Source organism: Dendrobates tinctorius, unplaced genomic scaffold (genome assembly GCF_039654945.1).
Source record: "Dendrobates tinctorius isolate UK_male_01 unplaced genomic scaffold, ASM3965494v1 ptg000158l, whole genome shotgun sequence".
NCBI classification, from domain to species: Eukaryota; Metazoa; Chordata; class Amphibia; order Anura; family Dendrobatidae; genus Dendrobates; species Dendrobates tinctorius.
Genome location: NW_027361825.1, coordinates 5,830,049 through 5,856,597, shown reverse-complemented (window position 1 = coordinate 5,856,597; position 26,549 = coordinate 5,830,049). Strand labels below are relative to the sequence as shown.

General features: G+C 42.5%; 1 protein-coding gene across 1 annotated transcript in view; it reads left to right on the top strand.

Annotated features, from left to right (window-relative positions):
* LOC141051798 (uncharacterized) overlaps positions 1-26,549 on the top strand; it is a 101,765-nt gene that overhangs the window by 53,195 nt on the left and 22,021 nt on the right. Inside the window, exons 10-14 of the mRNA XM_073548830.1 lie at positions 1,161-1,274; positions 18,660-18,715; positions 19,840-19,976; positions 23,445-23,512; positions 23,847-23,936. Coding sequence (XP_073404931.1) covers positions 1,161-1,274; positions 18,660-18,715; positions 19,840-19,976; positions 23,445-23,512; positions 23,847-23,936 — 465 coding nt within the window. The remainder of the gene's footprint in view (positions 1-1,160; positions 1,275-18,659; positions 18,716-19,839; positions 19,977-23,444; positions 23,513-23,846; positions 23,937-26,549) is intronic.

Genomic DNA, 26,549 nt, shown 5'->3' with positions numbered 1-26,549 from the left:
GTGGTACCGCTCATTAATCTCATGAATATGCCAATATTCATGAGTAATGAGCGGTACCATGTGACCGCTGAAGGAAGGAAGGGAGACCGTGGAGAAGCGGGGGGGGCTGCAGAGAAGCATCAGGAGGGGGTAAGTATGACCTGACACCCCCACCCCACCTCCCCTGCCAACCCCCTGGCGTATGTGACTTGAGTATAAGCTGAGAGGGGGGACTTTCAGCCCAAAAAAATGAGCTGAAAATCTCGGCTTATAGTCGAGTATATACGGTAAGCCATTTCACCCAAAACTAGAGTAAAAGCATGCTTTTGCTGTCCAACAAGATGATTTTGATACATATACCAGTCTTGTATGTCCAGAAACTGCACTAAAACTTGCGATGTAGTCATTCGGAGAGGATGATTCATCTTTACTATTATTCTGCCACTTCTTAGTGAGCATTACTACTGCAAACATCCACTGGCTGGTGTGACCTGAACTGAAATCCCTCATCTTGATTAGACCTATATGCTCAGACAGAGGAGCAGAAGCTCTAGACAGATTCACCACCCCCATCCCAATTTCCTGTAGCGAAAAAAGGCCCTGTAATCAGTCTCAACATCACTGCTGCTACACACAGATGGCACTTTACAATAGGCAGTGGACAGCAAGTCAGGCAGAAGGGAGCCACCTAGTGGCAGGTGCTTTGGAGCCAGTTTTTGGAGCCGAGAGCATGATTTGGGATAAATAAATCATATAATCAAATATTATAACATTAAGCTTCTCAAGAAAGTGGCAGAGTCCTAGGGCAAATGCCCTTCTTACCTATCCAGGATTGTACATTAATACTAGTGGGTACTTTGATTTTATTTTTGCTTTTTATCTTTTTTTTTCATTTTTCCTTCTCTATAAAGGTATAACCATAGAAAAAATGTAGTTTTTTCATTTGAAACCCGCACTCACATTAATATTTTTTTTTCTGGGTCATGGTCGTGTGTGGTTTTATGCAGCATCCGTTCACAATGCATGTGGTATTTACACGAGCTGAAGAAAAAGCTGATACTGTATCAAGTGAGATCAGTCAAAGGCAATGAATAGTGGATGTGATCTGTATATCCAAACTGGTCGCATTCTTGATCACCAGATCAAGGCAATAGCTGAAAATTCTTTTTTATGTCTTGTAGCCAAAACCCCAATGGTAAGCCTGTCTGACATCAAGAAATTCAAGGCCCAGGCACTTTGCTTTGAAACTAGCTATAATTACTTCATACCCGGGAGTGTCAGGGATGACGATGATGGTAAGAATCGACAGATAAAAAAGATACATGCTGGTATGATTGCTGTCATTTATTTTTGAATCCACTTACTTTCTGCAATAGGGAGAAACCAGGAAGAAGTACTATCTGTGCCTATATCATTTAAAGAGAAAAACCAGGATGGCAACACTTTCACTACCATTATCATTTCAAAGGAGACAGTATTATCTATTCATTTATTTATAGGTAGTCAAATGCAGTACTATCTGTGGTATGTCACAATAAACACGGCACTCATACAATGAAGATATAGTGGTGCTCAAGTAGGGTGTCCAACCCGTAGTCTCTAATGTAGACAAAACTTGGCCCTCGGGGAGCAGTTTAGCGTGAGAAAAAAAGGTTCCATTTATTGTGCATTCAACAATAAGGATAAACGTTTTCGGTCCACACAAAGGACCTTCGTCAGAACTGGTTCTGTGGAATAGATGCAGAGTTTCTATATTCCAATATGGATATCCTGTTGTCTAATGACACTCTTAAGAGAGTTCACATTGCCTGGATGCCAGAAGGGAACCCGTACAGGCCAGCATGTGATCGGCGTCGCTGAGGAGAAGAAACTCTGCATCTATTCCACAGAACCAGTTCTGTGCCGGAGTGCCAAGTTTTTTCTACATTAGCAGTACTATCTGTGCCAATATCATTCAAAGAGAGGGACAGAAATTACAGTGAGATACAGGAAGGCAGTGCAGTCTGTATCTACATGATGTACAATAGACAGGGAGACTGTACGATCTGTGCCTCTAACATTTACAGGGAGATACAGGAAGGCAGTGCAGTCTGTGTGTATATCATACTCAGCAAGAGACAGGGAGACTGTACTATCTGTGCCTCTAACATTTACAGGGAGATACAGGAAGGCAGTGCAGTCTGTGTGTATATCATACTCAGCAAGAGACAGGGAGACTGTACTATCTGTGCCTCTAACATTTACAGGGAGATACAGGAAGGCAGTGCAGTCTGTGTGTATATCATACTCAGCAAGAGACAGGGAGACTGTACTATCTGTGCCTCTAACATTTACAGGGAGATACAGGAAGGCAGTGCAGTCTGTGTGTATATCATACTCAGCAAGAGACAGGGAGACTGTACTATCTGTGCCTCTAACATTAAAGGCCCCGTCTCACTAAGCGACATACCAGCGATCCCGACACCGATATTAAGGTGTCAGGATCGCTAGTAAGTCGCTATGTGATCGCTGATGAGCTGTCACACAGACAGCTTCACCAGCGATCAGCACAGCGATGCCGACCGCCCGGCATCGCTTGCCATCCTGTAAAAAATAGAATCAAAATAAAAAATATAGTTATTCTCACCTTCCGACATCGCGTTCAGCCATCCTGCCTCTCTCCACGCTCCGGTCCCAGTGATCCTTTGCACGAATGACCGCGAGATGTCACGGTCTCGAGGGATAACAAAGTCTCGCGGTCATTCGTGCAAAGGATCACTGGGACCGGAGCGTGGAGAGAGGCAGGATGGCTGAACGGGACATCGGAAGATGAGAATAACTATATTTTTTATTTTTTTTATTATTTTTTTACACCTGATCGCTGGACCAGCGACCAAAGAAATGTCCAGAGGTTTCTTGCAGCGATCAGCGATACCGGCAGGGGGGCCGCTCGCTGATCGCTGTCACACACAGCAATCTCGCTGGTGAGATCGCTGTTGTGTCACAAAAGTTGTGACTCAGCAGCGATCTCGCTACCGAGATTGCTTAGTGAGACGGGGCCTTTACAGGGAGATACAGGAAGGCAGTGCAGTCTGTGTGTATATCATACTCAGCAAGAGACAGGGAGACTGTACTTTCTGTGCCGCTAACATTTACAGGGAGAGACAAGAAGGCAGTACTGTCTACATCTACATAAATCTTAGGGAGGGATTGGGTGGCCGGAAGGGTCAGTGATCAAGTTATTTACAGTGAAATACAGGAAGGTGGAGAAATCTGTGTCTACATCACATAAAGCAAGAGACAAGGAGACTGTACTATCTGTACCTGCATCATTTACAGTAAGATAGAGGAGGTAATATTATCTGTCCCTATATCATTTACAGAGAATAACTGGCAGACAGTACTATCTGCAGCTCCATAAGTCACAGGGAGAAATTTGATGTGCCATATGATCTGTGATTACGCAGTTTACAGGGAAATGCAGGAAAGGGTGAGTGAGGAGATAAAGACAGTACTTTCTGTCACTACATTATTATCAGGAAGTGACAGAAAGGCAGTTCTATCAATGTTCAAATTATTCATAGGAAGAGACCAGGGTGCAGTATTATCTGTGATTACATTGTTTACAAGGAGGAACAAGAAGTTCATAATTTCTGTGATTATATGATTAACAGGAAGAAATAGGAAGAGAGTGATGTAATGTATAATGATTTGACCTGTCTCTTTAAGAAAGGAAATCTTGTGACTGGAAGGCTATAGACAGGAAGTGGGTTGGCAGAATTTCAGTTTCAGTTTAGCCTGATGAGGGAAATGTGATGCTGTGTGCTGAAGGAAGAAGGAGAAGAATAAAGTACAGTTAAAGCGTTCTCTCTTGCATTCCTTATACCATGTGGACATTACAACTGGCGACGAGGATGGGATATAATCACCTGCTGCTGTGAGTACTAACCCCTGCTTTACCGCTTCACATGCCAGCGCCACTGAGAGACTCCTTCATGGCTGACTACTTGCACACGTTCCCCCAGTTTGATATGACTGATGTCATTAATCTCTCTCATAACTGGAGAAAATGGCTAAACCGGTTTGAGAATTTCCTGGAAGCTTTGGGCATAAAAGAGGAGAAAAGAAAGGAAGCCGTGCTCCTGCACTGCGCAGGCACAGGAGTCTATGACATATACAGCACGTTACCTGCAGCAGAGACAGACACGTACAACAACTGCACCAAAGCTCTCACTGACTACTTCAACCCCAAACAGAACATCAGATAAGAGAGATACAAGTTCAGGATTGCTAAGCAGCTTCCAGAAGAATCCATAGACACCTATGTCACAAGGCTAAAAGAGCTAGCACATGGATGTGCATGTACGGATGTAGATGATGAAATCCTAACTCAAGTAATTGTCACCTGCTCGTCTAATAACATAAGGCGCAAGGCTCTGAAGCTGGATCTCTCTACTTGATTTGCTCAAGATGGCCTGTGCTATAGAGATAGCAGATCATCAGGCCACCGCAATGGAGAATGGGGATAATTTACATGTGCATAATCTCAAACATAAAAGTGCACAAGACAAACAAGCCACGAAACAGAAGAAATGCTATAGATGTTGACAAGATTTCCCTCACCACCTGAAAAAATGTCCAGCTATAGAACAAACATGCAGTAAATGTGGAAAAGGGAACCATTTTGCAGCTGTCTGCAAGTCAGTGCACAACAAGTCTCCTCTGTCTATGACAAAGCCCGCAAATATAAAAATGGTAAATCAGGATACAGAAGAAATGTCTGTGGCTGAGAACTATGTGTTCACTACCTCTGTCACTGGCTCAGTGCAGTCTCCCTGCATAACGCTCACCATCTGCGACATGGATATGACCTTTATAATAGATACCAGAGCTTCAGTGGATATCATAGACAGCAATGCATATGAACAATTGAAAACAAAGCCAGTCTTACAGCAAGTGCATAATAAAATCTTTCCATATGGATCTAAAACACCTCTAATTACAATGGGACAATTTGACGCTGAACTTAGCTATAATGAAAATAGGCAGAAAACCACTTTTCACACATTACAAGGATCGGGAGGCTGTCTTCTCAGCTATCACACTGCCCTGAAGCTAGGACTCATCCAGATTATTCATACTATAACTGACCCAGCGGATCTGGATGTACAGGCCATGGTGAACAGCTTTCCCTCCCTATTTAGTGGTTTGGGAAAACTAAAGAACTCTCAAGTGCATCTTCATGTGGATGACAGTGTTCGTCCAGTAGCCCAGGCTCACAGGTGTATTCCATTTCACCTGAGAAAGAAGGTAGAAAAGGAACTCCAATTGCCCATGGATGAGGACATTATTGAAACTGTTACTGGTCCCACTCCGTGGGTCTCTCCACTGCTATTCAGAGAGAAAGACATATCTCACCTACAATTGATGACATCATTCATTTATTAAATAGAGCAACCGTTTTTTCAAGACTTGACCTCAATAAGGGCTATCATCAATTAGAACTGAATCCTGAATCCAGATACTTAACGACATTTTCCACCCATGTAGGTCTCCGAAGATATAAAAGATTGACTTTTGGGGTCTGCTCAGCAGCGGAAATTTTTCAAGACACGATAAGGAGCGTCATTCAACACATTCCAAATGCCTTTAATTATAGTGATGACATACTGGTTTTTGGGAAAACTCAAGCTGAACACAATCGTGCTCTATATGCTATCTTCGAATGCCTGCTCTCTGCTGGACTTACTTTGAACAAAGAGAAATGTGAATTTGATAAAAGTTCATTGGAGTTCTATGGTCACATCTTCTCGGCGGAAGGAGTACGACCTGATCCCAAGAAAGTGGAATCCATCAGAGCAGCCTCAATTCCACAGAATGCCAGTGAAGTGCGCTCTTTTCTTGAGATGGCCAGCTACTGTGCTAGATACATTCCAAATTTTTCAACAATCAGCACTCCATTAAGAGAACTTACAAAACAAAGTTGTGTCTTTCAATGGTCCCAGGACTGTCAGGTCTCTTTTGACACAATTAAAAATGAACTCTGCTCAACAACCACCATGACCTATTTTGATCCAGCTCTTCGAACTGAACTGATTGGCCAACAGGATACCAACTATCCTCAAATCCAAGGACGACTACCCTTTCCTACTGATACATGTAGGCACAAACGACACGGCAAGAAATGACCTACCAACTATCTGCGAAGACTTTGAAATTCTGGGGAAGAAAATAAAGGAATGGAACATACAGGTTGTTTTCTCATCAATCCTCCCAGTCGATGGTCATGGCATCAGAAGATGGAATAGGATACTAGAGTTGAACAACTGGCTACGACGGTGGTGCAGGCAGCAAGGATTTGGACTCTTGGACCATGGCATGAATTACCTCTACGATGGACTTCTCGCAAGAGATGGGATACACCTCACAAAACCTGGGAAACACACATTCTCCAGAAGACTTGCCACACTCATCAGGAGGGCTTTAAACTAGAAGAAGAGGGGATGGGAGGAAAAACAGCAGACAAGAACATGCAGCAGAAGGACAAACTAATCAAGGATACTAGATGGGGTACAGAGGACCCAAGACAGGGTACTCAGAAGGAAGCTAAGAAAAAGGAAGCAAAACTTCTTTCCTGCATGCTGACCAGCGCAAGGAGCCTGACCAATAATATTGAAGATCTGGAGTTGGTAATGTATGAGGAAAAATACGACATAGTAGGAATAACTGAGACATGGTTAGACGACAGCTATGACTGGACGGCTAACTCGCAAGTATATGATTTGTTTAGGAGGGATCGTAAAAAAAGGAAAGGGGTGGAGTCTGTCTATATATAAAGTCCACTTTAAAGCCCACACTAAGAGAAGATATACAAGAGGGAAACGAAGAGGTGGAGTCTCTATGGGTGTAGATACAAGGAGGGAAAAGTCATAGGGGTTTGTTATAAGCCACCAAATATAACAGAAGACACTGAAAATCTATTATTGAAACAAATAGGCAAAGCAGCAAATCACAATGAGGTGATTATTATGGGGGACTTCAACTACCCCGACATAGACTGGGAAACTGAAACCTGCGTATCTCAGAAAGGAAACCAATTTCTGTCAGTGATCAAGGATAATTATCTGTCACAACTTGTGCAGGGCCCAACTAGAGGGACAGCCCTTCTGGACTTAATTTTAAGCAACAGGCCAGATAGAATAAGAGAAGTACGAGTCGATGGGCACCTAGGGAACAGTGACCACAATATAATACAATTCCACTTGTCCTTCAGTAAGGTGCCCTGGAAGGGGGTTACAAAAACGCTGAATTTCAGGAAAGCAAAGTTTGATCATCTTAGAGAGGACCTTCGCCGGATTGATTGGGACAATGTCCTCAAAAATAGGAGCACAGAAAATAAATGGGAAATATTTAAATCAGTTTTACACACCCACTGCGAGCTAGCCATACTGTACAGAAATAAAAGGGCTAGGAACAGGAGAACACCAATGTGGCTAAATAAGGATGTAAAAAGGGCAATAAATAACAAGAACAAGGCATTTAAGAAGCTAAAACAAGAAGGCAATGAAGAAGCATTAAAAAGTTATAGAGAAAAAAATAAAATGTGTAAAAAACAAATACATTTAACAAAAGTGGAAACTGAGAGACTCATTGCTAAGGAAAGTAAAACAAACCCCAAACTATTCTTTAATTATATAAACAGTAAAATGATTAAAATTGATGGTGTTGGCCCTTTAAAGAACAATGAGGGTGAAATCATAGAGAGTGATGTGGGAAAAGCAAATGTTTTAACCCCTTAATGACCAGGGGTATTTTTTGTTTTACATTTTCATTTTTCCCTCCCCTTCTTTCCAGAGCCATAACTTATTTATTTTTCCGTTTATCTGGCCATGTGAGGGCTTATTTTTTGCGGGACGAGTTGTACTTTTAAATGACATCATTGGTTTTACCATATCGTGTACTCGAAAACGGGAAAAAAATTCCAAGTGCGGTGAAATTGCAAAAAAAGTGCAATCCCACACTTGTTTTTTGCTTGGCTTTTTTGTTAGGTTCACTAGATGCTAAATCTCACCTGCCATTATGATTCTCCAGGTCATTACGAGTTCATAGACACCAAACATGTCTATGTCCTCTTTTATCTAAGTGGTGAAAAAAAATTCCAAAGTTTCTTAAAAAAAAACCCGTAGCGTCTCCATTTTTCATGATCTGGGGTCGGGTGAGGGCTTATTTTTTCTGTGCCGGACTGATGTTTTTAATGATACCACTCTTGTGCAGATACGTTCTTTTGATCGCCCGTTATTGCATTTTAATGCAATGTCTTGGTGACCAAAAAAACGTAATTCTGGCGTTTTTAATTTTTTTCTCGCTACGCCGTTTAGCGATCGGGTTAATGCTTTTTTTTTATTGATAGATCGGGCGATTCTGAACGCGGCGATACCTAATATGTGTATGTGGGATTTTTTTTTTACTGTTTTATTTTGATTGGGGCGAAAACTTTTAGGTTTTTTTAATTTTTTTTATTTTTAAACATTTTTTTTTACTTTTGGCATGCTTCAATAGCCTCCATAGGAGGCTAGAAGCTTGCGCAACCCGATCGGCTCTGCTAGATATGGGCGATGAGCAGATCGCCCATATGTGGCAGATTTACTGCTGTGCTTTCAGCGCCGACCACCGGGTGGCGCTGAAAGCCATATGCCTGGAACAACCATAGAGGTCTCATAGAGACCTCTGGTTGTCCAGGCAACATGACGCTGACCCCCGATCACGTGACGGCGGTCGGCGGTGACGTCATTTCCGGCCCGGCGGCCGGAAATGCTATTTAAATGCACGCTGTCAGCTTTGACAGCGGCATTTAACTAGTTAATAGGCGCGGGCGGACGGCGATTCTGCTCGCGCCTATTGCGGGCACATGTCAGCTGTTCATAACAGCTGACATGTCCCGGCTTTGATGCGGGCTCAGCGCCGGAGCCCTCATCAAAGCAGGGGAAATGTCTGATGACGGACTGTGTCCGTCATTGGACATTAAGGGGTTAAATACTTTTTTCTCAACAGTGTTCACACAGGAAAAGGATTTGCCAGGGGAAATGCAGAGTGATAATGTAAACTCCCCAATAAGTATTACCTGCCTAACCCTGGAAGAAGTGCAGAACCGCCTTAGTAAGATTAAAATTGACAAATCACCAGACCCTGATGGCATTCACCCTCGGGTATTAAGGGAGTTAAGTAATGTGATAGACAGGCCTCTATTCCTTATATTTAAAGACTCTATAGAAACAGGGTTTGTTCCTTTTGATTGGCGGTAAGCAAATGTGGTACCAATATTCAAAAAGGGGTGTAAAAGGGAACCTGGAAACTATAGGCCGGTAAGTTTAACATCTGTTGTGGGTAAAATTTTGGAAGAGTTTCTAAGGGATACCATTATGGAATATCTCAATGTTAATAAATGTTTAACTCCATATCAACATGGATTTATGAAGGATCGCTCCTGTCAAACTAACCTGATCAGCTTCTATGAGGATGTAAGCTCTCAAATGGACAAAGGAGAATCATTGGATGTCATTTATCTCGACTTCTCTAAAGCATTTGACACTGTCCCACATAAAAGATTGGTAAGTAAGATGAGAAAGATTGGGCTAGGGGAAAATGTGTGTAGATGGGTAGGTAGCTGGCTTAGTGATAGAAAGCAAAGAGTGGTTATTAATGGTGCATACTCAGATTGGGCCAGGGTTACTAGTGGGGTACCACAGGGTTCTGTATTGGGCCCCCTACTATTTAATATATTTATTAATGATCTAGTGGATGGCTTAGGCTACTTTCACACTTCAGGTTTTCGGCGTCAGGCGCGATCCGGCGTCGTGCCGGAACGCCGGATCCGGCAAATGTTTAGTAAAACCGGATGTGACGGATCCGTTTTTCTGCCGGATCCGTCTTTTTCTTGACAGACAAAACCGGATCCGTCTCATCCGGTTCATCCGTTTTTCTATCCGTTTTTCGACGGATTACGCCGGATCTGGTTTTTAAAATTGACCCTTGTGGCCTTCCGAACGGGATTGGCTACTGGAAAACTATATATAGCATGTTCCTACAGCCCTTCTTTGACAGGTTGTAGAGGAGAAAGTGCAGGTTGGAGAGAAGAGCAAGTTATTGGCGAAGATGGATGTTGTCATTGGAAATATTTTGAAGAATTTGGCGGATTTTATAGCGGAGGCGAATCATTTGAGGGTGATTGTTCTGGAGAAGGAGAGAGCGAGACAGCAGCGCATCAGGCATCGTAGACGACGTTTGTGGATCCACCCCATCACAGCCAAGAGAATGACGCGTGGGGTCTATTCTACACTCTGCATGGACCTTCGACGAAGCCCGGATACATTTTTTGGATATGTTAGGATGAAAATGGAGAATTTTAATTACTTGGTGGAGCGCATTGCACACCTCATAAGAAAAGCGGACACCTATTGCCGCTTCTCTGTTTCACCCACAGAGCGTCTGATGGTGACTTTAAGGTAAGCCACATTTATTGGATGTGATCGCATCAGAGCACACTTTCACTGCAATCTTGTTGGTGGTAGTTTGTATCTCCAAGTGTTATAGCTCAGTTTTGGTATGTAATGCTGTGATTTAAAACTAATTTATTGTTTTTTAATTCCCCACAGATTTCTTGCAACTGGAGAATCCCTTTCGTCACTGCATTTCCAGTACAGACTCGGGATTTCCACCATATCTGGAATAGTGAAGTACACATGCCGTGCACTGTGGGACTCCTTAGCTGAAGAGTTTTTACCAGAGCCCACAACAGAGAGGTGGATTGAAATTGCTGACAAGTTTCAACAGATATGTCAGTTTCCCAACTGCTTGGGCGCTGTGGACGGGAAACATATCCGCATTGTAAAGCCAGCTGGATCGGGATCGGAATATTTCAATTACAAGAAATATTTTTCAATTGTCCTCATGGCCATCGCTGACGCGGAATACAAATTTATTGCGGTTGATATTGGGGCCTATGGCCGCTCCAATGACTCTCAAGTTTTCAAACTGTCTGCCATGGGGCGTAAACTGTATGGAAACACCTTCCAGTTCCCACCACCTAGACCGCTGCCGCAAACATCTGGTCCACCTATGCCATTTGTCTGTGTAGGGGATGAAGCCTTCCAGCTGTCAGAACACCTTTTGAAACCGTACTCTAGCAGAGGATTGACAAGACCAAAACGCATTTTTAATTACCGCCTCACAAGAGCAAGAAGAATGGTTGAATGTACCTTTGGTATTCTGACTGCCAAATGGCGGGTCCTATTGACTGCGATCAACCTCAAGACAGAAACTGTGGACGAGGTGATCAAAGCGTGCGTGGTACTCCACAATTTTGTTATCTGCAAGGAACCCATTTCCATTGAGGACACCTCTGAAGAAACCACCTTGCAAGATTACCATGACATTACCACTAGAAGTTCTGTGACGGTTTCAGTAATGAGGGACAATTTTGCACTATACTTTATGTCACCTCAAGGCAGAGTACACTGGCAGGATGACAGAGTGTGAAAGATTTGTGCCCAACCAAACTTGTGTACCTTCTGTACCAACAGTATATACCTTTGCCAACCAAAGTTGGCTATCTTGTCATGGTCTCTATTTTTAGCTTTAGGCCACAGGTGTGTACCTGGTTGTGTTTTATGCAAAGTATTTCACCTTTTAACAAAAGTTGTGTACATTGTTAGGAAATCACCAACAATAAACACAACTTTTTAGGTGAAATACTTTGCTTCAAACACAACCAGGAACACAACTGTGGCAAAAAGCTAAAATTTACCCACAGTTATATACCTAGTTTTGAATACCATTTCACCTTTTAAATACCCTGTATTTAACCTTTTTCGCCGCAGAAAGAAATGACAGACAACCAGTGTAAAATAATTTAACTTTTATTGAAAAATGTTTTTTTTAGTAAACTTTTTTAAAATTTTAATAAACTTGTTTAATAAAGCTTTGAAACTATAAAACTGAAACCATAAAACTGGTCATTTTTATTTAAATACACACATTATAAATCTGTGTAGTGTGTGGTGGAAATACTGCTGTAGGGGCTGCGGGACACTTCGACACTGGGAGTGTGGAGAGAGGACTGGGATCGTGGTGGGGAAGGAACAGTTAGAGGTGAAGGTGTGGAAAAAACTACAGAATGGGTGGACATGTGGGAAGCAGAAGAGGTGGTGGGTGGTGGAGTGGAGGGTTGGGCAGGGACTGTAGGAGCAGATGATGTTGATGGCAAGTTGTATGGGGAAGGAGTTTGGTACGGGGCAGGTTGCTGGAAGTGGGGAGATGTCTGGTACGGGGCAGGTTGCTGGAAGTGGGGAGATGTCTGGTACGGGGCAGGTTGCTGGAAGTGGGGAGATGTCTGGTACGGGGCAGGTTGCTGGAAGTGGGGAGATGTCTGGTACTGGGGAGGTTGCTGGTACTGGGGAGTTTGCAGGTACTGGGGAGGTTGCTGGTACTGGGGAGGTTGCTGGTACTGGGGAGGTTGCTGGTACTGGGGAGGTTGCTGGTGCTGTGGAGGTTGATGGTGCTGGGGAGGTGGATGGTGCTGGGGAGGTGGATGGTGCTGGGGAGGTGGATGGTATGTAATAGGAGGGGGAGGATGGAAAGTGGCTGGAGGGGGTGTAGATGTAATAGGAGGGGGAGGATGGAAAGTGGCTGGAGGGGGTGTAGATGTAATAGGAGGGGGAGGATGGAAAGTGGCTGGAAGGGGTGCAGGTGGAGGAACTACTGTGGTGGGAGGAGGAGGTTGGGAGGTAACTTGCTGGAGAGCAGCGTGGCATGAATGCATTACATGCATCTGCTGGGCAGGAGAGAGCGTTTCCATGTGCTCCACAACAGACCTGAAAAAGGTGTGGTTTGGCGAAGATCTTGCTTCTGAATGCATGGTTTGCAGAAGTGTCTTCACCTCCAGAATGCTGGAGTTGATCTGCTGATAGCCTGCGGAGATTTGCTCTGACAAGACTTTTAGACAGTTCTGGAAAGATGCATTCAGATGCAAGAACTCTGGCGCATAAGTCTTTTCCTGACCCCTCTGCCGCTGCCGCCCAGTACCCGCAGGTGTACTAGAGGTGGCAGGGGCAGAAGGGTGGGGTAAAGGGAAAGCGATCTCCTCACCAGCAGCTTCATGTAATGTAGGCGGCCACGATGCTCCTGTGCTGGTGGATGGGACTGATGGGTCGAATGTGTGGGAAGGCTGGGAAGGTGCAGATGTACCGGGGCGGTCGAAGTCTCCCTCGGTGCCGGTCTCCTCAGGGATCGCCTCAGAAGGGTCCAATCGTGCAGGCTCCCGAGTGCTGCTCACCGTGCTGTGGAATAAAGAGAGAAAAAAAACAATTAAAATAGTGACATGGTATGGCCCTGGCTGAAAAAAAAAAGTTACATCTAAACATTTTTTTGTCACATGTGGTGTGTAATATTTACCTTCTGGTGAGCATTGTCTCCCGGAGGAACGACAGGGCTCGTGCGTACTTGTACTTGCTCCTGCGTCCTCCAGATCCACTCGGGGCCCGCATCTCTTTATTGAACTCCTTCTTGAAACGATCCCTCACAGACCGCCACCGCTTCACAATTCTCTCCCCTGAAACGAGAAAGGACAAAGTGGTTAGTATACAACATCAGTGTTTCCCAAACTCCAGTCCTCATGGTCCCCAGGGGTCATGTTTTCAGGATTTCCAAAGTAAATAGAAATCCTGAACACATGATCCGTGGGGACCACGAGGACTGGAGTTCGGGAAACACAGGTTTAAATCAAGCAACCGGTACTGTATATACTTACGCTCTTTAATCTGGGCCCGAGCTTCGAGGTCCTCCCAGCGGTCCACAAGGAGCGAACAGATTTCCTCCCAGAGTCGTCGGGTAACGATCAGGTCAGCGTGGCGTCGGTCAGCCATATTCCAGAGCGGCTCCCTTTCTCTGACGAGATCGATGAGGCGGTCGACATCAATCCCTCCATCCTCACCGTCAGAGTCGGGAGCATGCTGTGAAGGCTGTTAAAGAAAAAGACAAAAATAACATAATTAGCCTCCACAAAAGAAATGAAATAAAAAGTGCAAAAAAAACAAAGCAAAAATATTTATACTTACACGCTGGTGACCGCCGCGTTGCTGTCGCCGACGACCCTGGGAGGCACTGCGAGGACCTCTTGGCCGAGCACCAGATTGGGAAGACTAGAGAAGAAAACAAAAAATGTTATGTCTTTGGATGTAGGCATTTCTTTGCTGTGTGTGGTCTGCAGAACATTGTTTTCTATGTGTTGTGTGTAGTGTGATGTTGTGTTTCTGCGTTTGATGCAAAAAACTTACCAATTGTGAGCCCACTCCAAGTGTCTGTCCACCCCTTCCTTCTTCTTCTGGGAGCTCCTCTTCATCTTGTGATTCCTGTTTTGAAATAAAAGGCAATGAATAGACATATATTACAGAGATGATGGATTTTGGAAATAAAAACTTACCGTCAAACGCTGACGATGCGAGGGAGGGCTCCCAGAAGATGTGCTGTCTTCCTCATGGCCAGACTCCATGGCTGTGGGTGGTGTTTCTGCTGCTGCCATTGCTGCTGCTGCTGCTGCTGCTGCTGCATCTATTGGGCGGCTGTTGAATAAAGAGAAACAAAGGGCCAATGAATATCTTGATATTCCATAGCCCTAGTTTGGAGGAATGGGGGATTTGATAATTACCGTCTCTCATCTGCTGCTGGACTCCCCTCCCGTTGTTCAGCATGCTGCTCCATTTGGGGTGGTGCTGATGGTGCTGCTGCTGCAGATGTCTGCTGCCTTCTCCTGCTCCTGGTTCTTGGCTTGGGTGGCATGTTGGGTGTGGCTGAGGGTCCCATTGTCTTGCTTTTATATATGTCCTGTGGGCAGAGCTACTGAGCATGCTCAGACCAAAAAAAACGGATCCGGCGCATTGCGGCGCTCATAGGCTTTCATTGTATGAAAAAGCCGGACACGCCGGATTCGGCGTGTCCGGCTTTTTTGACCGATACAAAAAACGTTACAGTCACCGTTTTTTCCAGACGCCGGATCGCGTCACATTGCCGGATCCGGCGAAAATCGGATGAAACGCATGGCCATCCGGCTCGATCCGGCTCTAATGCAAGTCAATGGGGGGGAAACCGGATCCGGCATTGCATTTCGACGGATCCGGTTTTAGTCAAAAGCGCCGGATCGCGCCTGAAGCAGAAAACCTGATGTGTGAAAGAGGCCTAACACAGTAAAATAACAGTATTTGCAGATGATACAAAACTATGTAAGGTAGTTAACACAAAGGAGGACAGTTTGCAACTACAGACAGATTTGAGTAAATTGGAGAATTGGGCTGAAAAATGGCAAATGAGGTTTAACACAGATAAGTGTAAGGTTATGCACATGGGAAGGAGAAACAGATGCTACAATTACTTACTAAATGGGAAACTGTTGGGGAAATCAATCAGACATGGAAAAAGACTTAGGCATCTTAGTCAATTAGAAGCTAAATTGGAGTGCCCAGTGTCAGGCAGCTGCCACCAAAGCAAATAGGGTCATGGGATGCATTAGAAGAGGTCTGGGGACACGAGATGAAAACATTATTCTCCCTCTGCTCAAATCACTCGTCAGACCACACTTGGAGTATTGTGTGCAATTTTGGATGCCGGTGCTCAAGAAAGACATTACTGAACTTGAAAGGGTTCAAAGGCGGGCTGCTAAAATGATAAATGGAGTTGATTCACTACAATACCCAGAAAGGTTATCAAAATTAGGTCTATTTACTCTAGAAAAGAGAAGGCTTAGGGGAGACTTAATATATATCTACAAGTATATCAGAGGGCAATACAGAGATCTCTCCAATGAACTGTTTGTACCAAGGACTGTGACAAGAACAAGGGGGCATTCTCTTCGTTTGGAGGAAAGACAATTTCTGCACCAGCATAGAAGAGGGTTCTTCATGGTAAGAGCAGTGAGGCTCTGGAATTCTCTTCCTGAGGAAGTGGTGATGGCCAACTCACTGAATGAATTTAAGAAAGGAATGGATGCTTTTCTTGTGAGTAACAGTATAGAAGGTTACGAATAACAGAATATTATAGGTAGATGATTGACCCAGCTTAGGGGAAGGAATTTTATTCCCTATGGAGAAAATTGGCTTCTACTCTGTGGGTTTTTTGCCTTCCCCAGGATCAACAATGCAGAACAGCTGCACTAAAAATAGGCTGAACTAGATGGACATAAGGTCTTCCTTCAGCCTTCAAAACTATGTTACTATGTTACTATGATTGTGAATGCCAGTCCTGTGGGACTGGGTGCTATTTTAGCGCAATACAAGGATGACAAACTCCCCACATCATTTCCTATGCAACCAAAAGCCTAACAAACATTGAAAGAAAATATTCACAACCTGAAAAAGAAAGCTTGGCAGTTCTCTGGGGATGTGAACACTTTCACTTATTTCTCTATGGAGCTCTCTTCACTATTGTCTCGGATAATCAAGCTCTCCTTACAATTTTTGGAAATCCCAGAGCTAAAATGCCTGCACGGATCGAACGATGGGGTCTACGTCTACAGGACTACAATTATAACATTGTTCACAAACCTGGAAAATATAGCAATCCAGCTGATTATCTCTCAAGACATCCTGTGAATGATGATATACCTGGGCATTCCTCCATGGAAGAATACATACGATTTGTTGCAGCTCACGCCGTGCCAAAAGCACTCTCTGTTGATCAGTTTCTGAATACAACAACAAGTGTCAAGACACTCTGTGCCTTAATACAAATCATCCAAAATCGAAGGTGGCATGAAATTAAAAAAGGAAAAATTTCCTGATTCTGGGATTGATCTGAAGTAATTAAAACTATTTTCAAATGTACGTGAGGAATTGTCAGTCACTGAAGAGCACCTCATCCTTCAAGGTACCAAACTGGTTGTACCTAAGGCCTTGCACAACTTAGGCATACAGATAGCACACGAAGGTCATCTAGGAATTGTTGGTACAAAAAAGTTACTCAGAGAGAAAGTGTGGTTCCCAAATATGGATCAATTGGTGGAAGAGAAGATTAGACACTGCTCCACTTGTCAATTAATTATGCCATCATCAAGGTTAGAGCCACTACAAATGTCTCCGTTACCCACTGTGGCCGTCGACATATATGGACCATTACCAAATAGCCAATACATTCTAGTAATAATTGATGAATATTCTAGATACCCTGTTATTTTTTTCATCTCTTCAACATCTGCTAATAATGTCATTCCAGAACTGGACAACATATTCTCTGCATATGGCATTCCAAGAGTGGTTAAACCAGACAATGGACCTCCATTCAATGGACATATATTTACACAGTTTTCTGAATACTTAGGGTTCAGCCACAGGAAAATCACACCTTGCTGGCCACAAGCCAATGGAATTGTAGAACGTTTCATGCGCACTATGGAGAAAAGAATCAAGGCAGCTAGTCTGGAGCACACCCCACTGAAACAGTCACTATACAAATTCTTGCGCAATTATCGCAATATTCCACCACTAATGCTGCTCCATCTCATCTAATTTTCAGCAGAACTCTTCGTATACGGATCCCTGATGTGACCAGCCATCCCCTACCAAGTGACTCTTCAGTGCGATCAACAGATTTCTCTAACAAGCAAGCCATGAAACATTATGCCAACAGAAGGAAAAGGGCACAGCCAAGTGCCATCAAAAGAGGTGATGTCGTTGTTCTGAGTCAAAGATCAACCAACAAAACCTCAGCTGTATATGGTCCGGCAAAATATAATGTTACTGAGAGAAGAGGCAACATGGTCACAGCTGAGCGAGATGGACACTCTATAACCCGAAATTCCTCACATTTTAAAATTATACTGCCGGACAATGGTAATGAACTCCAACCGGTAGAAGAGTTGGTACCCGACGGTGGAGAGGGCCAACAGGGTGTAGTTGACCCGTCAGCAATGGACTCCCCCAATGAACCCAAACATTACCCTACACGAGAAAGAAGGGCTCCATCAAGACTTATTGAAGAGATGTAATCAAAATGCCTGATTTGAAATGAACAAATAAGACAATATAGACATATGTCTTTTCTTGGATGTTCTTCTTTGTTTGTTCTTTTTCTCTCTTTTCTTCTTCTTTTTGCGTTGTTGCCTTGTCAATATTTTTTTTGAGGTTGTTAATATATAAAAAAAAAAAAAAAAGGGATGATGTAATGTAAAGACCTGTCTCTTTAAGAAAGGAAATCTTGTGACTGGAAGGTTATAGACAGGAAGTGGGTTGGGAGAGTTTCAGTTTAGCCTGATGAGGGAAATGTGATGCTGTGTGCTGGAGGAAGAACGAGAAGAATAAAGTACAGTTAAAGCATTCTCTGTTGAATTCCTTATACCATGTGGACATTACAAGTATTATCTATAAATTATTTACAGGAAGAGACTAGGGTGCAGCACTTTCTTATTACATAATTTACGATGAAAAGCAAGAATACAGAACTATTTGTGGGAGAAGCAAGGGTGCAGCATTATCTGTGGTTAGAGCATTTACATGTAGACATTAAGGAAGCGCAATTTATCCACTTCATTTACAGAGATAGACAGTACTATCTGTGCCAGCTGTGAGCACTGCTAACTGTGGAGGGAAGTTAACACAACTCATATTGAAGTAAAGTGGCTTCACTTACTTCTAGCTTCACAAATATTGTGTTTATTTTAGGAGATGAAGCTTGTGCTGATCAACTAGAGAAAAGAGTGCCCATCAATTTCCGAGAAGTAAGTGTATACTGTCTGTGCAATGTTCCTGCACATTTTTCCTGTTTTCTTGCTCTGTTTCTGTCCTAAATCTGGAGGCATCTTCTAATATCTTTGGTGGGAAAACTGACAACAAGAGATGGAGCATGAATCTTCTTTTCTTCATATACAATTTCTTCACTGAGGAGAATACCGCTCTGCAGTGGTTTAAATACTCATAAATTACACTGCCACCAAACCATCCACCAATCATGGCCCGTTAAAACGGCGCCAAAGAGAATGTAAATAACCAATCAGCATCATTTTGCTTATCTCCAGGCAAAAAACCTTGACCTCACTTTGACCTTTACCTGAGGTGAACACAAAAAACGCCAAAATACATATAAATGAGTGGAATTACGGTCTATGTGACCATGGGACCCCCCTTTATGCTGATGCTTTATTACGGGGGGGGACTGACATGGTCCCACAAAACCGATTTAATACATTAAAATAACTGACACAACACCGTTTCTAGTGGATAAAAAGTGGCCGTGAGTTTATTTTGGGTTTAAAATAATAATTAAACCAAATCCATTAATAAATAATTCCATATAAATACCCATTAAACCATATCAAAGACACAATCCGCCCCTTAGCGGGCGATTTTCCCACAATAAACATCACGACAATTGACAGAAAAAAGAAGGAGGGAGGGTGGGAGAATCTTCTTTTCTTCATATACAATTTCTTCACTGAGGAGAAAACCGCTCTGCAATGGTTGAAATACTCACAAATTACACTGCCACCAAACCATCTACCAATCATGGACCGTTAAAACGTCGCCAAAGTGAATGTAAATAACCAATCAACATCATTTTGCTTATCTCCAGGCAAAAAACCTTGACCTCACTTTGACCTTTACCTGAGGTGAACACAAAAACCGCCAAAATACATATAAATGAGTGGAATTACGGTCTGTGTGACCATGGGACCCCCCCTTTATGCTGATGCTTTATTACGGGGGGGACTGACAGAATATCATAGTCCTCAAAGAATGTACTGTATGACAGAGGGTGATGATCCTTTAGCCTAGGATGCAAGTGCACCACAAATATTTGTAGAAATTTTGCATTTTTAATATAATTTCATTGACTTTTCTAAAGTCTATAGGTAAATGGATCCTGGTAGTCTCAGCCCATAAAGACACCACAACGGCTCTGAAGGATGCTTTATCTTCTTATGGAGAAACCGACATTGTGGTTGTAAATGATACTGTGCACTTAACCCACACTTCCATAGAGTGAGTATGACCTACTGGGAGTAGTAGTATCTAAGACGGTAGTGAATTAGGACTGTGAACATCAGCAGTCAGGTTGTCCAGACCAGAGAAAACATCTTAGATTAGTCAGATACATAGATCATAAGTTAGAATGTTTTACCCTTGTCCTCAACATCCACCATGTGTCTGTTGTTTGGAAGAAAGATCTCAGTGCTGACATGAGGCAATTGGAGACATGGCAGTTGGTTAGGGTTAGGTCAACCTGATATTCTATTTCATACTGGCACCAGCTAGTCACACTAGAGGTGTGCTACCTCCTGCTGGTCACAGTAAAGGTGTTCTACCTACTGCTGGTCACACAAAAAAAACACAGTATAACAAACGTGTGAAAATACTCTGCTGTAAAAAATATATATAACAGTAAACAGCAAGTGCTAGTAAAAAGATGATAACAAAAACAGGGTATTTAGTTGATAAGTTTTTAGCAAAAAATGTATGCTAAGTCACTCCACCAACGTCAAGGTATACCCATCAGAGCAGTCCTATCTAATGTATTTAAAACCTGATCATGTGAACAGTACCTATATGAGCAGGATTAATAAAGGTAATGCCTGATGTGGATATGCTGTGCAAGATGGCTTTTTATGTGCATGACTCAGAAGAGAGGGGCGAGGATCTCCCAAAACTTGCATAAGCAAGAAACCAATAGATTAAAAACACATGAGCCATGCACAAAAGTGAACAAGTCGGTAGGACAATGTTCACACCAACCAAAGACTGAAACACAGAAAAAACACAGTATAACAAATGAGTAAAAATACTCTTCTGTAAAATATATATATATAACAGTAAACAGCAAGTGCTAGTAAAAAAGATGATAACAAAAACAGGGTATTTAGTTGATACGTTTTTTGCAAAAAATGTATGCTAAGCCACTCCACCTACGTCACACAGGCAGATCTCTTCAACGACGCACCAGCGATCCTAACAACGATGCAACCTGGTAACGATCGCTGTTGCGTTGTCACACAGCAGCTACTCTGAACGATTCCAGCCTGCGTCCCTGAGTTCTGTGTCGCCAATGAGGTCACTCGTCGGCATCAAACACAGCGATGCATGCTGGCCAGCGGGACACCGACGATGAAAAGATGGCCCAGGACATTTGAGCCCGATATCAGCAATATCCAGCGGGGGGGTCGGTCGCCGCTATGTGTCACATGTAGCGAGATCGCTGTTGCATCACAAAATCGGTGACGCATCAGCGATCTCGCTATGTGATACGGGGCCTTTAAAGTGCTCCGGGCTCTGCTCGGCAACTGGCAACACAGACAAAAGCAAAGTGGGGAAGTACTAAAAAAAGAAAGTTACAGGATTATCAGGGATGACAATGGTCAAAGGAAGGATGTAGGAGGGTGGACTAATACGTGGACCAGTCTGGGTGGTGTGATCACTGTCCTACCGACTTGTTCACTTCTGTGCATGGCTCATGTGTTTTTAATCTACTGCTGGTCACAGTAGCATTGTGCTGTAGGAGGGTGGACTAATACGTGAACCAGTCTGGGTGTAAAGGGACAAATGCATATGTGCGGTGTAACATGTTTTACTGTAACATATATACGTACGTGTAGGATGAAGAAGGGATTAGTTAGAGACAATGGAGTACAGAGCTTAGCCACTAGGGGGAGATACAGTACAGAGAGAGAAAAGGCCTTAACAGCAGCTAATGCTAGGAAAAGCCAAGTCATGGTGGGCGGAGCTAGTGGAACAGGAGAAGGGGATTTCCAGGCTGAAGGGATAAAAGGGGGAGGTTCCACGACATAGGGAGGGAAGAAGAGCTCAGGAGGAGACAGAGGGAAGAAGAGCTCTGGTAGAGACAGAGAAGAGGAAACAGAAAGAGAGCAAAGAAAGGGGGTGGCCCCGGAAGACAGCGGAAGGGACAGAGAGCCTGGGGTAGTGAACTGCTGGAGAGCTAGGCACTGAAGCGAAGTTGGTGTGGCAGCGGGTGGACGGGCAGTTGGTGTGGCAGCGGGTGGACGGGCCAAGTAGGAAGAGGCGTGTTTACGGGTACCCAGGCAGGTGTGTATGAGCTGTCTGAAATTGCTGTTACTGAAGAAAGGAACCGAATAGAGAAAAACCTGTTGATACAACTACGGGCTACGGACTCTTGTCTTTGGTAACGACGGAAGCGTGCTGATGGGACCACACCTCCCCAGTCAGCACACGATCCTACAGTGCTACCTCCTTCTGGTCACATTAAAGGTGTGCTACCCCCTGCTGGTCAAACTAGAGGTGTTCTACCTTCTGCTGGTCACAGTAGAGTTGTGCAACATCCTGATAATCACACTAGAGGTGTGCTACCTCCTGCTGGTCACACTAGAAGTGTTCTACCTTCTGCTGGTTGCAGTAGAGTTGTGCTGCCTCCTGCATGTCAGACTAGAGGTGTGGTACCTTCTGCTGATCACAGTAGAGGTGCACAACCTCCTGGTGGTCATACTGGAGGTGTGCTACCTCCTGCTGGTCTCATTAGAGGTGTCCTACCTCCTGCTGGGTTAGATTACGCTATTGTGGGTAGCATTTGTTCCATGTGACCAGACGATAGGAGGCAGATCAGGATAGAGTAAGTCTCTACTGTGACCAGCATGAGGTAGCATACCTCTAGTTTGGCCACCAGGAGGCAACTCAGGTCTACTGCAGTGAGCAGTAGCTAGCTGATGGTCATACCAAAGATGTGCGACAATCTTCAGGCAATACTGGAGGCACTGGATTCATGTTACCATCTGGATGTCGTACAGGAATGATGCTGCCTCTTCTGATTACATTGAATATGTCTTGTCTCAAATTGAGGACATGCTTTGTAATTATTGTCCCTTTCCAGGTTAGTAGTTTCTGGCTTATAGAAGCTTTTGGACTTAATATGACAGACAAAACACCGAATCCATTACAAGCCGTACTTACTCTTAATGGATTTCCTTTGACCCAGCAGAAACAGTAATATCTTAAATTAGAAAAAATATATATAATATAAATATAATATATAGCAGAACTACAGTACAAGACTATATCTCAGCTTCCTAGATTTTTTGTGTAATGACATTGAGTTGGAAAGTTTCCAGTGATGGTAAAAATGCCTAAATTGATATGCAGTGATGGCATTTCAGCTAGGTCTGGTCAGAAGGGTTCCAGAAGATGGACTTCCACCCATTGCTAGAATGGACAGGTTTCTGTATAGCTCATAACGATTGTTTCCTGAGATCTGAAAAGTGGCCATAGTGGAGGAGCTGCCCATATGAAATTGCAAAAAGATTTCAAAATTGGGGGGTAACAAGAAGAGATGGAAAAATATAAAATTGGGGGTGAATGTGAAAGAGTGTATCAGGCCACTCCTGTCCATTGGCCGTGTCTAATATTGCAGCTCAGTCCCACTGACTTTGTGTGACCCCATAAATGACTAATCACTTATTATACATTAATTTAGTGTTTCATTTACAGTGATGGCACGATCAACACTCTGAATGATGTAGAAGTGGAGGAAAGCACTGGCCACATTATATATAAAGGTAACTCCCCAAAATAGTCACCATGCTTATGTGAGAATTGTGGTAGGTGCTAAAAGAGTAACACAGGACATTAATGCCTGACATTCAAGACCCTCAAAGATCAGTTATCCTAAAGATCATAGTCTTGTGAGATCAGTAATTACTCAGCTAAGTAAATTCACTATTTTAAGAACTTCTTAAAAAGTTTAGCATTTGTATTACAGTTCGGTCAGGTTCCACAGCAAATGGAAGTGACGTCATTCATATTATCTGTCTTTTACTTTTACTACATGGTTGAAAGCACATAAACCAAACAACACATGACATGCTGATAAAATGAACTTTCTTTCTGTAGATTCTCCAACTATGACCACAGCCTCCATCCATAGTGTGAGTGCCAACTGCATCCTCTTCTCACCTGAGGGACCACTCCTCTTCCTTAACTGTATGTATCCATCCAACTATCTGCTACACAGATATTGTAGTTATAGTCTTGTATATAGGGGGCAGCATTATAGTAGTTACATCCTTGTACATAGGGGGCAGCATTATAGTAGTTATATTCTTGTACATAGGGGCAGTATTATAGTAGTTATATTCTTGTACATAGGATCAGTATTATAGTAGTTATATTCTTGTACATAGGGGCAGTATTATAGTAGCTATATTCTTATACATAGGGGCAGTATTATAAGTATTATAGGAGTTATATTCTTGTACATGTGGAGCAGTATTATAGTAGTTATATTCTTGTATATAGGGGGCAGTATAATAGTAGTTATATTCTTGTACATAGGAGCAGTATTATAGTAGTTATATTCTTGGACATAGGGGGCAGTATTATAGTAGTTATATTCTTGGACATAGGGGGCAGTATTATAGTAGTTATATTCTTGTACATAGGGAGCAGTATTATAGTAGTTATATTCTTGTACATAGGGGGCAGTATTATAGTAGTTATATTCTTGTATATAGGGAGCAGTATTATAGTAGTTATATTATTATACATGGTGGGCAGTATTATAGTAGTTATATTCTTGTACATAGGGACAGTATTATAGTAGTTATATTCTTATACATAGAGGCAGTATTATAGGAGTTATATTCCTGTACATGTGGAGCAGTATTATAGTAGCTATATTCTTGTATATAGGGGGCAGTATAATAGTAGTTATATTCTTGTACATAGGAGCAGTATTATAGTAGTTATATTCTTGGACATAGGGGGCAGTATTATAGTAGTTATATTCTTGGACATAGGGGGCAGTATTATAGTAGTTATATTCTTGTACATAGGGAGCAGTATTATAGTAGTTATATTCTTGTACATAGGGGCAGTATTATAGTAGTTATATTCTTGTATATAGGGAGCAGTATTATAGTAGTTATATTATTATACATGGTGGGCAGTATTATAGTAGTTATATTCTTGTACATAGGGACAGTATTATAGTAGTTATATTCTTATACATAGAGGCAGTATTATAGGAGTTATATTCCTGTACATGTGGAGCAGTATTATAGTAGCTATATTCTTGTATATAGGGGGGCAGCATTATAGTAGTTATCTTCTTGTACATAGGGAACAGTATTATTGTAGTTATATTCTTGTACATAGGGGGCAGTATTATAGTAGTTACATTCTTGTACATAGGGGCAGTATTATAGTAGCTACATTCTTGTACATGGGGCAGAATTATAGTAGTTATATTCTTGTACATAGGGAGCAGTATTATAGTAGTTAAATTCTTGTACATAGGGGCAGTATTATAGTAGTTATATTCTTGTACATAGGGGGCAGTATTATAGTAGTTATATTCTTACACATAGGGGGCAGTATTATAATAGCTACATTCTTGTACATAGGGAGCAGTATTATAGTAGCTACATTCTTGTACATAGGGGCAGAATTCTAGTAGTTATATTCTTGTACATAGGGAGCAGTATTATAGTAAATTCTTGTACATAGGAGCAGTATTATAGTAGTTATATTCTTATACATAGGGGGCAGTATTATAGTAGTTATATTCTTATACATAGGGAGCAGTATTATAATAGTTATATTCTTGTACATAGGGAGCAGTATTATAGTAGTTAAATTCGTATACATAGGGGGCAGTATTATAGTAGTTATATTCTTATACATAGGGGGCAGTATTATAATAGTTATATTCTTGTACATAGGGAGCAGTATTATAGTAGTTAAATTCTTGTACATAGGGGCAGTATTATAATAGTTATATTCTAGTACACAGGAGCAGTATAATAGTAGTTATATTCTTGTACATAGGGGCAGTATTATAGGAGTTATATTCTGGTACATGTGGAGCAGTATTATAGAAGTTACAGTATATTCTTGTATATACAGTTGTGGCCAAAAGTATTGACACCCCTGCAATTTTGACAGATAATACTCAGTTTCTTCCTGAAAATGATTGCAAACACAAATTCTTTGTTATTATTATCTTCATTTAATTTGTCTTAAATGAAAAAACACAAAAAGAATTGTCCTAAAGCCAAACTGGATATAATTCCACACCAAACATAAAAAAGAGGGTGGACAAAAGTATTGGCACTGTTTGAAAAATCACGTGATGCTTCTCTAATTTGTGTAATTAACAGCACCTGTAGCTTACCTGTGGCACCTAACAAGTGTTGGCAATAACTAAATCACACTTGCAGCCAGTTGACATGGACTAAAGTTGACTCAGCCTCTGTCCTGTGTCGTTGTGTGTACCAAATTGAGCATGGAGAAAAGAAAGAAGACCAAAGAACTGTCTGAGGATTTGAGAAACCAAATTGTGAGGAAGCATGAGCAATCTCAAGGCTACAAGTCCATCTCCAAGGACCTGAATGTTCCTGTGTCTACCATGCGCAGTGTCATCAAGAAGTTTAAAGCCCATGGCACTGTGGCTAACCTCCCTAGATGTGGACGGAAAAGAAAAATTGACAAGAGATTTCAACGCAAGATTGTGCGGATGTTGGATAAAGAACCTCGACTAACATCCAAACAAGTTCAACCTGCCCTGCAGTCCGAGGGTACAACAGTGTCAACCCG